Source organism: Mugil cephalus, chromosome 18 (assembly GCF_022458985.1).
Source record: "Mugil cephalus isolate CIBA_MC_2020 chromosome 18, CIBA_Mcephalus_1.1, whole genome shotgun sequence".
NCBI lineage: Eukaryota > Metazoa > Chordata > Actinopteri > Mugiliformes > Mugilidae > Mugil > Mugil cephalus.
Window position 1 is genome coordinate 17062378 of NC_061787.1, and position 13910 is coordinate 17076287.

The following is a 13910-nucleotide window of genomic DNA, read 5'->3' on the forward strand; positions in this document are numbered from 1 at the left end:
ATCAACAGTTCCTGTTTAATAGCTCAGACATACAGACACACAATGGTGTCACTGATAAGAGGGACAAATGAAAGTGAGGAGGGCCTCATTTCGCCGAAGCAGAAGGGATGCCAAAACAATTTCACAGGTTTATCTTTGTCCTCAAGGGTAGATAGAAGGAAACAATGCCAAGCCAACAAGATGGCCGGTGAAGTATGAAGTAGCACTTAGTGTCAGCATATAGGGTGATGACCAGGGCTTGATTAATGACAGCTGCCATCCAGGTGATGCTCATGCTCACACATGCTCTGTTGAGACTGAATGCATTGCACTGGTTTGTTTACCGAAATAAAGAAGAACAGTCAAGGGGACATTCAGAGACAAATCAAAGGAGACTCAGAATGAAGTTAGAAAGATTTTCAACTGTATCACACACAAACACAGAGGGCCAAGAGCTTTGCTAAGGGTATAGATGGAGCTAAAGACCAAGTATAAAAACGGTTTTATTTTCATCAAACATCCTCTGACAATGTACATCACAATTAATATGAGCTGTGGATGATCAACTATTGTGACTATTTTACACTGCGCACCCATTCTGTCTGTGATGCATTAAAGAGAATATCAGTTTTATGAAATGCTATGCGAACACGAACTGGCTTCATTATGGGCTTCCAGAAGAGTAGACTCTCCGGCATAAAGCCATAGTATTCATAACAGAAGCGAACTTATTTGAATATCTAACTGGACCATAGCTATTGGCCTACAGTTATTATGAACTTATTTTTTTATTCATTTATTTTTTTCAGCAGGATTTGACAATTTGAACCTTCAAGTTTTCATTTGTTAAATAAGTGAAAAATGTATAGGTTTCAGTCCAGGGGTATAGGGTAGCCACAGAGAGAGGCATATTCATATAGGAAGTCACATGAGTCTGAAGCTCCATCCACAAGTGTTGACTACAAAAGGACACAAGACAGCTGGGAATGAAAGCCTCATTGCTGGCCTTGATGTGCTGAGGAGTGGTCCGTCAGGTGCAGACAACCAACCGTCCAGGTTTGTAAGCTCAGGGAGAAACCCCCCTGAGTTGTTGATGTGAAATGGGCTTGTGGGCCTCTTGAGTATGTCTTCACGGAGCCTGCTCAATAAACACATCATTTAAAGGTCACCTCTGTTAATTTCAAAGTTATTACAAGCACTGACCTTGTTGTCATTAATAATGTGCACAAGGGGAAGGGGGCTAAGTAATGTGCTGAAACCTTTGAAATGAGGCAGCTGTCACACTCGATCTTTTATTTTAGTTGGACGAGGGTCAGCTAAGGTCTACTGGGAGTCAGGGAGGGAAAAGGAGTTTATCTTTGTCTTAGTGTCTTTTGTTTCCAGGAAAATAGAAGACAGACAATCGCAGGCACCCGATGCTGCTTTTTGTAGTTATGACTACAGTGTTTACTTTTCTTTTTCTTTTATTTATTTATTTCTGTACAGCACTTTTGGTCCTCTCAGTGGCTTTTAGAGTGTTTTATGAGTAAAGTAATAATGGATTTGATTGGATGACAGAATAACAGTTTTAAGTTTTAAGTAAATTAATTAATTTGACTTCTATGTAGCAAATATTGCCAAACAAATGTCCTTTTGAATCACAGGACATATAGGAAGAAATGTGTGGGGGAAACGTGGAGGTCAAATCCTCAAGTCTTTATATATATATATATATATAATTAACGGTTCTCTTTTCTAGTTTTTCAGTCTTTTGAAGGACAAGACTAAAATAGGTACTGATTGAGTGTCAGCTAACAGGCTTCAGTTTCAATAGCCAATGGTGGCAGAACAGTTATATTTGTCCACACCTTTATGTCCCTATACAGATGTTCCTTTTTTGATCCTTTGTTCTCTTGCTCAGTCCTAATAGGGCAGCTGTGTGTCAGAGCTCTGCCTCACTGGTGTATAAAAGGCAGTTCAGAAAGAGGGATCAGGACAGGACAGGAACACAACAGGTGCAGGTAGGGGTACTACATCTGAAGACAACTTTATGCCAATGCAAAATTAAAAACACAATGTTACTTTTATTTTTCTACAGACTCAACAACAACTTTATTAAGCGGGAGAAGAACAGTAAACAGGTAAATAGCTAAATGCTCCAAGTTTCATTTTTCTTTTCGATAACAAAGCTAACAAGGTGGGGTGACACTGAGTTTTTTTTCCACAATCGTTCCTTACAATTCTTTTAGTTTAGAATATATTCTACTACCTAACTATATGAACATGTCGTACATTTATTTTCTTTGTAGACGTTAGAGTGAGAATGTAATCAATATGCTTTCAAACCACATCCATGGTTCACAGCTTTCAAGATGTCGGGTGACGCCTTGATGGCGGAGTTTGGGCCTGCAGCCTCCTTCCTGAGAAAGTCAGACAAGGAGCGGCTGGAGGCTCAGACCCGACCCTTTGACATGAAGAGGAATTGTTTTGTGCCCGACCCCGAGGTGGAATACGTTAAAGCCTTAATTTCTAGTAGAGATGGCGACAAAGTCACCGTTGAAACTGAGTTTGGAAAGGTAAGTGGAAGTGGCTGTGAGATGATAAACCTGAATCTTTGGTGGCTTCTACAGCAGTTTAAACTGAGATATTACTTATGGTAAATCTTTGCAGACTGTAACCCACAAGGAGGCAGACATCCACCCCCAGAACCCGCCAAAGTTTGATAAAATTGAGGACATGGCAATGTTTACCTTCCTCCATGAGCCTGCTGTGCTGTTTAACCTCAAAGAGCGCTATGCAGCATGGATGATCTACGTGAGTATTGATCTAAAGCTTGCAGATCTCATTACAGTATGAAACTTTAGTTCAGTTTAAAAAAAAACTGTTGTGTGGACCTTTGTCCACAGACCTACTCTGGGCTGTTCTGTGTGACTGTCAACCCCTACAAGTGGCTGCCAGTGTACGACCAGGCGGTGGTCAATGCATACAGAGGAAAGAAGAGGAGTGAAGCTCCTCCTCACATTTACTCAATCTCTGACAATGCCTACCAGTACATGCTCTCTGGTGAGTTCACCTCTGGCCCTGTTCAGACCTGCTAGTAGCATCTGTCTTCACTGAGTTGACCATAAATATCTAGCTTTAAGAATGTGTTTTCAAATAGACTGATCAGTCATACCATTATGACCACCTTCCTAATATTGTGTAGGCCTCCAAAACAGTTGGACATGGGCCTTCTGAGGACGTCCTGTGGTGTATGGAAACAGGATGTTGTTATTGGGGGCCTTTGGGTCTTATAGGTTGAGGGGAGCCGTCTCTGTGGATCATCCCACATAATGTTGACTGATCGGTATATAATGTATAGGCACCTAAACATATAAACTAACATACTGATCAGCCACAACAAAGTCACATCAAAATCACCAACCGTGACGTCAGTAACACTTATAATAACATTGAAGTAATGTTCTTCAGGAAAAATTGCATTTTTGTAGATGTTATTTTGATATGCACCATTATCTCAACATTACTTTAAAAGTAAACACACATCCCTGGAGCCACATGGGATGTAAAAGAAAATGTGTTTCATCTGATCAGTTCACATTCTGAATAATACACAGCTAGATGGCCCTATACAAAACAAACTATGATGCATTGTGTTTGTACACTTTCTATCAAATCTTCAATTACAAAAAACATACAGAAAATGGAACAGACACCTTTCCAAGTTTGGTCAGAGTGATTGGATGTGAAATGCGTCCACAATGTAGCTTGTATGTTAACGCCTGTATGACTGGTTACTCAAAACTGGATCAGACAGGACACCTGTTCATACCAGGTCTAAAGGATTCCCCTGCCACTCTGCTTCATTTTGTAATGAGAGATTTAGAGAAGACTGTCCTAAGACTGAATGTTTTCTTACATCTTGCAGACAGAGAGAACCAGTCAATCCTCATCACGTAAGTCAATCCTGATATGCCTATTTCTATTATGAATTATTATCTTACAGGTTGATCTCACGTATAATCATTTTCATTCACAGTGGAGAATCTGGTGCAGGAAAGACTGTGAACACCAAGAGAGTCATTCAGTACTTTGCCAGCATTGCAGCTGTTACTGGCAAAAAGGATGCAAGTCAGGAGAGAAAGGTATTGTATGTGTTACATCATATACTATATTATTATAAATGCAGCTGTAGTGACACCATTTTTACAAAAACAGGGCACCCTGGAAGATCAAATCATCCAGGCCAATCCTGCTCTGGAGGCTTTTGGGAATGCCAAGACCATACGAAATGACAATTCCTCCAGATTTGTGAGTTTCCTAAATTCTTACTCTTGGTAAACTGTGTTCAACAGTGCCCAGAGGGCTTCTGTTTGATGCTTCAAATATCAGTGATTCTAAGTTTCAAATCATCAACAATGAGGCAAACACATGAACTTGAAGGGTGGTATCACAAAGACACTGGTTACAACTTTATATAACTATTTTATATTGAACTGCCTCTTGCAGGGTAAATTCATTCGAATCCACTTTGGGGTCAGTGGAAAGTTGGCTTCTGCTGACATTGAGACATGTAAGTAAATCAGTGAAACAGACTGCCCAACTTTAAAAAGGTTTCTAGCAATAACATCTACCTTGGAGCTGCAATGTTTTAACTAAGCGCATAACTAAGTGGTAACATGAAGAAGTGCACACTATATCCTGAAGTTGTCAATATGGTGACTAACAATTGCTGTTCTTCAGATCTGCTGGAGAAATCTCGGGTCACCTACCAGCTCAAAGCTGAGAGGGACTATCACATCTTCTACCAGATTCTGTCCCAAAAGAAACCGGAACTGTTGGGTAAGCCCTAAACGAAACACAGAACATACTTGTTTCTAAAGAAATATCAAATACACATTGACTACAAGTGATTTTCTTTGACAGAAATGCTGTTGATCACCAACAACCCCTATGACTACTGCTACATCTCCCAAGGAGAAACAACTGTAGCCTCCATTAATGATGCAGATGAGCTGATGGCCACTGATGTGAGGAAGAAATGGTCTTCACCATCAGTTTTTATTTAAACAATCCACACATACAGTTTCACCACTAACTCCAATGTAATTTTGGTGTTTAAGGAAGCTTTTGATGTCCTGGGCTTCACCCAAGAGGAGAAGAATGGCATTTATAAGTTGACTGGTGCCATCATGCATTATGGAAACATGAAGTTCAAACAGAAGCAGAGGGAGGAACAAGCAGAGCCTGACGGCACAGAGGGTAAAGGCTCAACAATAAAAACTGCTTACTTTTACTCCTTGAAATAAGAGTGTTTTTGACAATTTATGTATGCAACCCAAAATCCATTTACAGATACAGACAAAGTGGCATACCTTATGGGTCTAAACTCTGCTGACCTCATCAAAGGACTGTGCCACCCAAGAGTGAAAGTGGGCAATGAATGGGTCACAAAAGGTCAAAATGTGCAGCAGGTGAATTTAAATTAAGGTCACTGAATTGAATTCTGTATTAATTGAAGGGAACTGATATGTTAATCGTGATGCTTTGATGACATTATTGTAGGTGTACTACTCTATTGGTGCTCTGTCCAAGTCAGTGTACGAGAAAATGTTCCTGTGGATGGTGGTGAGAATCAACCAATCTCTGGATACCAAACAACCCCGGCAGTACTTCATTGGTGTGCTGGACATTGCTGGATTTGAGATCTTTGATGTGAGTGGAAAGGATTTAATGGACTCCTGAGATATTCATGTAAAATATGGAATTTATATACTGAGTCTGGCTTTCTCTTGCATGTGGTCTACAGTACAACACCTTTGAGCAACTGTGCATCAACTACACCAATGAGAAGCTGCAGCAGTTCTTCAATCATCACATGTTTGTGTTGGAGCAAGAGGAGTACAAGAAAGAGGGCATCGTGTGGGAGTTCATTGACTTTGGCATGGATTTGGCAGCCTGCATAGAACTCATTGAAAAGGTTGGTGCTTTCAAACTTACCTATTGGGACAGTTTTGCTTAATATGAGTCTAATATCAGACGTTGTCTCTCCCTTTAGCCTATGGGCATCATGTCCATCCTTGAAGAGGAGTGCATGTTCCCCAAAGCCAGTGATGCAACATTTAAAGCCAAACTGTATGACAATCATCTAGGTAAAAGTCCTAACTTCCAGAAGCCCAGGGTTGTAAAGGGGAAACCAGAGGCCCATTTCTCTCTGGTTCACTATGCCGGCACTGTTGATTATAACATCTCAAATTGGTTGGTGAAAAACAAGGACCCACTGAATGAGACCGTGGTTGGACTTTATCAGAAGTCTACTCTGAAGTTACTAGGTGTGCTATTTGCAGGGTATGCTGGAGCAGAATCAGGTAAGGGGTCTTTGGTCATAACAACTATTCATGTCTTTGAATTGTGTAGATTTTGGCATATCACGAAGGCAAACAATTAAAATGTATGTACCTACAACTTCCATCCAGCCGCGGAGTCCAAGGGAGGAAAGGGTACAAAGAAGAAAGGTTCTTCCTTCCAGACCGTGTCTGCTCTGCACAGGGTAAAAATGTTTGATGCATGTCCTCTTTTGGGTATACAGTATGTAATTGTTACTTATACATGGTTTACATCTACAGGAGAATCTGAATAAACTGATGACCAATCTCAGGTCAACTCACCCACATTTTGTACGCTGCATCATCCCCAATGAGACCAAGACTCCTGGGGCTATGGAGAATCCTCTGGTAATGCACCAGCTGCGCTGTAATGGTGTGCTGGAGGGCATCAGGATCTGCAGGAAGGGATTCCCCAACAGGATCCAGTATGGAGACTTCAAACAAAGGCAAGACAAGCGAAGTCTAGTCCTTAGTCCTTGACATAATATCAGGGATACACATAGAATATTTCAGGTCTTTAGACTACACACCTTCCTCCAGGTGAACCATTTTAATGACAAAATTAGATATTGCAATGTTGTTTGGATAAATGACCAGCATCCACAATAAAAATCAGTAACTGACTATCAACCTTCTAGAAGATTTTCTCCTGTGAAATGGGCAGTGAAGTGCATTATGAACTGAATGCTATACAAGTGCAGTCGGACTGCCTCTCATGAAACTTGCTTAGTAATATATTTTCAAATTCCCCCAGCAATTGTAATGATGTTATCCATGGATCATTTCAGATATCGTATCCTGAACCCCAATGCTATTCCTGAGGGACAGTTCATGGACAACAAAAAAGCAGCAGAAAAGCTTTTGGGCTCTTTGGACATTGATCATGAGCAGTACAAGCTGGGACACACAAAGGTTGGCTCTACCTACATAAACTAAGAAAATGAGCATTGAGTGTTGAAATCAACAATTGTGTATGGAAGAAAACATAAAAACCTTAATGTTTCAGGTGTTCTTCAAAGCTGGTCTGCTGGGTGTTCTTGAGGAGATGAGAGATGATCGCCTCGCTCTCATTATAACTGGAATTCAAGCAAGAGCCAGAGGATTACTCGCCAGGATTGAGTTCCAAAAAATTGTTGAGCGCAGGTAGGTGCTTAACTTCTCATATTTACCATGACAGATTCTTTTAAATGATAAAAAAAATTCAAACACATGTTATCCACAGGGATGCCTTGCTGGTGATCCAGTGGAATGTGCGTGCCTTCATGGGTGTCAAGAATTGGCCCTGGATGAAGATGTTCTTCAAAATTAAACCTCTGCTGAAGTCAGCTGAGACTGAGAAAGAGATGGCAAACATGAAAGAGGAATTCACAAAGCTCAAAGAGGCTTTTGCAAAATCTGAAGCCCGCAGGAAGGAGCTGGAGGAAAAAATGGTCACCCTTCTCCAAGAGAAGAATGACCTACAGCTCCAAGTCCAAACTGTAAGACCATTCAGTCTTATGTAAAACAAATATGCACATAACTGTTATGAACTTAAACATTCGTTTAATGTTCTGTCTGTAGGAACAAGACAATCTTACAGATGCCGAGGAGCGCTGTGAGGGTCTGATCAAGAGCAAAATCCAGCTTGAAGCCAAATCCAAAGAACTGACAGAGAGACTGGAGGATGAGGAGGAGATGAATGCAGAGCTGACTGCCAAGAAGAGGAAGCTGGAGGACGAGTGCTCAGAGCTCAAGAAGGACATTGATGATCTGGAACTGACTCTGGCTAAAGTGGAAAAAGAGAAACATGCCACTGAGAACAAGGTATAACCAGTCATTGTTATATGAACAGATTATCAAATGACTGATGATGCAGAGTACCTAAGTATCTTTCACCACATTGTTTAAGACTGAGAGACTGGTTGACTGTAGCTATTAAAATGCAAGGCCAGAATCAGAGCTACAAAGCTACATTGGGCTTTGATCAGGAAGCCAGAGACTAACTTTAAATGAATTTAAATGATATATCATTATATATCAGAGTTCACAGCAGGTTCAAAGATGTTTTACAGATTTCATGAAGAATCGTTCCATATAAAACACTTAATGCAATTGTGTGATCTATTTTCCAAGGTAAAAAACCTGACCGAAGAGATGGCAGCTCTGGATGAAATCATTGCTAAGCTGACCAAAGAGAAGAAAGCTCTTCAGGAAGCTCATCAGCAAACACTGGATGACCTGCAGAGTGAGGAAGACAAAGTCAACAGTCTGACCAAGGCAAAAGTCAAGCTGGAGCAGCAAGTTGATGATGTGAGTACTTCATTCATTCATTAACTGTAATAAATTGCAAGGCCAGGATATATATAAGAATATAAGAACAACAAGAAGAATAAGAAGTGTCAATGACTACAATTTCTTATTCTTATAGGAAGTAAATGTTTGTATTATTTTGTTGTGTAGCTTGAAGGTTCACTGGAGCAGGAGAAGAAACTGAGAATGGATCTGGAAAGAGCCAAGAGAAAACTGGAAGGGGACTTGAAGCTAACTCAAGAAAATGTGATGGATCTGGAGAACGACAAGCAGCAGCTGGAGGAAAAGCTCAAAAAGTAAAACTAATCATTTCAAAACTCAAACTCAAAAATATACAACATACAAAAAAAAAAAAAAAAAAAAAAAAAGTTACTAAGATACAACACTTTGTTCTTTAATGTAGGAAAGATTTTGAAATTAGCCAGCAGCTCAGCAAAATTGAAGATGAGCAGGCCATGGGGGCTCAGCTCCAGAAGAAACTGAAGGAGCTACAGGTAATTGCACAAACAGGATCCTATTTAATGAATTGTTTTTTCTTAAAATGTATTATAATCTGATGAATTTCATCAAGGCCCGCATTGAAGAGCTGGAGGAAGAACTGGAGGCAGAGCGAGCTGCCCGAGCCAAGGTGGAGAAACAGAGAGCTGACTTAGCCAGAGAGCTGGAGGAGATCAGCGAGAGGCTGGAAGAGGCTGGAGGAGCCACTGCTGCCCAGATCGAGATGAACAAGAAGAGGGAGGCCGAGTTTCAGAAGATGCGCAGAGACCTCGAAGAGGCTACTCTGCAGCATGAAGCCACTGCTGCCTCACTGAGAAAGAAGAATGCAGACAGTGTGGCTGACCTGGGAGAGCAGATCGACAACTTGCAACGAGTCAAGCAGAAGCTGGAGAAAGAGAAGAGCGAGCTCAAACTGGAGTTGGATGACGTGGTCTCCAACATGGAGCAGATCGTCAAAGTGAAAGTAAGATGTACAAATCAAACAAATGTTGGATTCTAACAGTGCAACATAACAGTGCAATGGGTGTGGACTTTGGCTGTGATTTTAGATTTATTTTGTAATTAGCGACTTTCTTTTTGTACAATATTTAGCTAGGCACCTCAAAACCAAAGTACATCCCACTAGCGCCAGCCCTATTTTGTGTTTAGTGATATTTACAAAATGCTATCATGCTACCACAATAAACTAACATGATGAATAAGGAAATCATTGTTATCTTGCTAGCATTAGTATTTAGTTCACACCCACTTGCTTAACATGGACTTACCAAATCAATCATTTAGATCACAGTGAGTCAGATTAACATTTTAACATGGAACTCCTTTCGCTCAGACCAACTTGGAGAAAATGTGCCGCACTCTTGAGGATCAAATGACTGAATACAAGACAAAATCAGAGGAGGCCCAGCGCTCCATCAATGACTTCACAATGCAGAAAGCAAAGCTTCAAACTGAAAATGGTAACAAGATACAGTCAAAGGCTGAAGAATTTACTGTTAATGTCATGTGCCTTAGTTCCAGGTGCTACAGTAGAAATATATTTAGGGAAACTAAACTAAACATTTATAAAAAACTAAACTAAACATTTACTCCACAGGTGAGCTGTCAAGGCAGCTGGAGGAGAAAGACTCTTTGGTCTCCCAGTTGACCAGAGGGAAGCTGTCATACACTCAGCAGGTTGAAGACCTCAAAAGACAGCTAGAAGAGGAAGTAAAGGTAAATACTACTTCACAAATACAGAGCCCACTGTTTCTCAGCAAAATAACTTGACTTCTTGTTATTTTATCAAAGGCCAAGAATGCACTTGCCCATGCAGTGCAGTCGTCTCGTCATGACTGTGATCTGTTGAGGGAGCAGTTTGAAGAGGAGCAGGAGGCCAAAGCTGAGCTCCAGCGCAGCATGTCCAAGGCCAATTCTGAGGTGGCTCAGTGGAGAACCAAGTACGAAACTGATGCCATCCAAAGGACAGAGGAGCTGGAAGAAGCAAAGTAAGGACTGACTGAGTAAATGGAGAATAGACTTTCCTGTAACATTTGTAATGTTTGTGATGGATACATTAAACCACAAAAGACAAATACTATTTTTTTATTTATTTGTTTTTTTACATCAAAGTCTTAATACCTTTATGTTATTTTGCTATTAGGAAAAAGCTAGCTCAACGCTTGCAGGATGCAGAGGAAGCTGTTGAAGCAGCAAATGCAAAAGGCTCCTCCCTGGAGAAAACCAAACACAGGCTTCAGGGGGAGATTGAGGATCTCATGGTGGATGTGGAGAGATCTAATGCTGCTGCTGCGGCTTTGGACAAGAAACAAAGAAACTTTGACAAGGTGACATTACATGAGAAAGAAGCTGGAACATATATAAAAATATATTCAACACATGACATAACTGTAACATCTGATTCTTTACCAGGTCCTTGCTGAGTGGAAGCAAAAGTATGAGGAGTCCCAAACTGAGTTGGAAAGTGCCCAGAAAGAGGCTCGTTCTCTCAGCACTGAACTCTTCAAACTTAAAAACTCCTATGAAGAGTCTCTGGATCATCTGGAAACCATGAAACGAGAAAACAAGAATCTTCAAGGTTGTATGATATCTTTAAACATTATTTGTATCTTGGGGTACACTGAATAAGACCAGTTAGGTAATTGTAATTTCCCCAAAACAGAGGAAATTTCTGACCTGACTGAGCAACTTGGTGAGGGAGGAAAGAGCATCCATGAGCTGGAGAAGATCCGTAAACAGCTAGAGCAGGAGAAGACCGAGATACAAACTGCTCTGGAGGAGGCTGAGGTGAGCATCTTTTGAATATTTTTGTGTGCTCCTTGATAAGTTTCTGTAGGACATTATATTTATTTACTCATTTTACAGGGCTCCCTTGAGCATGAAGAGAGCAAGATCCTTAGAGCTCAGCTGGAGTTCAACCAGGTTAAAGCTGACATTGAGCGCAAGTTGGTGGAGAAGGACGAGGAGATGGAGCAGGCCAAGCGCAACCATCAGAGAGTGGTGGACACTCTGCAGGGTTCTCTCGAGGCTGAGACTCGCAGCAGAAATGAGGCTCTCAGAGTGAAGAAGAAGATGGAGGGAGATCTGAATGAGATGGAGATCCAGCTGAGTCAGTCCAACCGTCAGGCAACTGAGGCTCAGAAGCAGCTCAAAGCTGTCCATGCTCACCTGAAGGTGACACTAAACAATTCAAACTCATTAGTCAGCCAAGAAACATATCATCCATTCTCCTAAACTCCTAAACTTTTTTTAATTTTACATTGACAGGACTGCCAGTTGCAGTTGGATGATGCTGTCCGCAGCAGTGAAGATCTGAAGGAAAACATTGCCATTGTAGAGAGACGTAACAACCTGCTGCAGGCTGAACTCGATGAGCTGAGGTCTCTGGTGGAGCAGACTGAGAGAGGCCGTAAGCTGGCTGAGCAGGAACTGTTGGATGTTAGTGAGAGAGTTCAGCTCTTGCACTCCCAGGTATCATCAGCTATTTTGAAATCACTGAATTATAGTTTGCACTATAATATATATATATATATATATATATTAAACACTAAAGTTATCTGATCCTCCCAACAGAACACCAGCCTGCTGAACCAGAAGAAGAAGCTGGAAAGTGACACTGCTCAGCTTCAGAGTGAAGTGGAGGAGGCTTTGCAGGAGTCCAGAAATGCTGAAGAGAAGGCAAAGAAGGCCATCACTGATGCTGCCATGATGGCAGAGGAGCTGAAGAAGGAGCAGGACACCAGCGCCCACCTGGAGCGTATGAAGAAAAACATGGAGCAAACCATCAAAGACCTTCAGCACCGCCTTGATGAAGCTGAGCAAATAGCCATGAAAGGTGGCAAGAAGCAGGTCCAGAAGCTGGAAGCCAGGGTAAATATTTCTAAACACTAGCTTCATATAGTACAGGTGTACAATACGAGTCAATTTACAATCGAAATTATTTTCAAGGTGAGAGAGCTGGAAAATGAGGTGGATTTGGAGCAAAGGAGAAGCAGTGACTCAGTAAAAGGGGTCCGCAAGTACGAGAGACGCATCAAAGAGCTAACCTACCAGGTATGAGCTACAGGCTCTGTTCCTCTGAGATAAACTTTATTAAATGTACAAAGTTGTGGTTTAATGATCACTAAATCTTGTATGTCAATAATTTCTTTCAACAGACGGAGGAGGATAAAAAGAATCTGAGCCGTCTGCAGGACCTGGTGGATAAACTGCAGCTTAAAGTTAAATCCTACAAGAGGACTGCAGAGGAGGCCGTAAGCTAAAATGCTACAGTACAGTTTATCATCGTTATGTATTACAGATTCACCTGAACAAATGACCTTACTCTTTCATTTTAAGGAGGAACAGTCTAATGCTAATCTTGGCAAGTTGCGCAAGTTACAGCATGAGCTGGAAGAAGCAGAGGAGCGGGCTGACATAGCAGAGTCCCAGGTCAACAAGTTGAGAGCGAAGACCCGTGACCCGGGAGCTAAGGTCAGTAATCATGCAAAATTCTGGTAGTACAAAAACTGTATAAACCAGTTTGTAAAATATTCATTATTACATTTCTCTTTGTACAGAAAGGGCACGATGAAGAGTGAAGACTTCCATGGGGCCTTCCTAAATGTAGCTAACATGTAGTTTTTCTTTATTCTCCATGCAACATGAGCAGAATAATAAATAAATGAGTTTTGAATGCATTGCCTTGCATTGTTGTGTGATTAATACAAGACTGAAGTGGAAAGAAGGATATACTGTAGGGAATGACATGCACTTCAAGCAGACTCAGTAAGCCTGTAGAATGTAAAGGGCATTTGTCCTACCATAGAACCCTGTGGCACACCATGACTAACTTAATGACCAAAAAAACAAACAAACAAAAAAAACAACAAATAAAATCCGTATTCATTTAAGGACTTAAGGCTAAAGACTTAAATGCAACAACCGTAAAATGCTAAAGATAAATTGAAATGGGTGAATATGGTAACTTAATTAAGGGTAAAAGATCCTTGAGCAGCCTAGTTGAGATTAAGTCTACAAGACATGTTGATGGTATAAATGCAGGAGCTTTTAGGTTAACTCAGAGAGATTGACATCACTCTACTATATCTGCTATATTTAAATTTCTTGCTGCATTGCCCGTTCTAGCATTATTTGGAAATGTCCCGTTGTTTTTAGTTGTAGTCTCTTTGTTTGCAGAGGCTGGCTATTTCAAAACTGTTGAAAATGGAGAGTTTGTCTGTGCTCACTTTAAATCTGTGTTGTTCCAACCAGTTTGGAAACCAATCCCAGGCACCCTGT

General features: G+C 41.0%; 1 protein-coding gene across 1 annotated transcript; it reads left to right on the forward strand.

Annotated features, from left to right (window-relative positions):
* Nucleotides 1–1926: 1926 nt before the first annotated feature.
* Nucleotides 1927–13309, forward strand: LOC124995810 (myosin-6-like). The gene is made up of 39 exons (XM_047568496.1): nucleotides 1927–1979; nucleotides 2057–2099; nucleotides 2323–2534; nucleotides 2629–2772; nucleotides 2865–3021; nucleotides 3887–3914; nucleotides 3998–4103; nucleotides 4177–4269; nucleotides 4468–4531; nucleotides 4702–4800; nucleotides 4885–4988; nucleotides 5082–5220; nucleotides 5314–5432; nucleotides 5524–5673; nucleotides 5768–5938; nucleotides 6017–6326; nucleotides 6435–6508; nucleotides 6585–6790; nucleotides 7133–7256; nucleotides 7351–7487; nucleotides 7567–7822; nucleotides 7905–8147; nucleotides 8457–8633; nucleotides 8784–8929; nucleotides 9037–9127; nucleotides 9205–9594; nucleotides 9964–10090; nucleotides 10228–10346; nucleotides 10422–10618; nucleotides 10774–10957; nucleotides 11043–11208; nucleotides 11293–11417; nucleotides 11496–11804; nucleotides 11898–12101; nucleotides 12204–12500; nucleotides 12579–12683; nucleotides 12788–12883; nucleotides 12969–13103; nucleotides 13190–13309. The coding sequence occupies exons 3-39, from the start codon at nucleotides 2331–2333 to the stop codon at nucleotides 13208–13210; spliced, it is 5817 nt and encodes a 1938-aa protein (XP_047424452.1). The 5' UTR covers nucleotides 1927–1979; nucleotides 2057–2099; nucleotides 2323–2330; the 3' UTR covers nucleotides 13211–13309.
* Nucleotides 13310–13910: the final 601 nt, after the last annotated feature.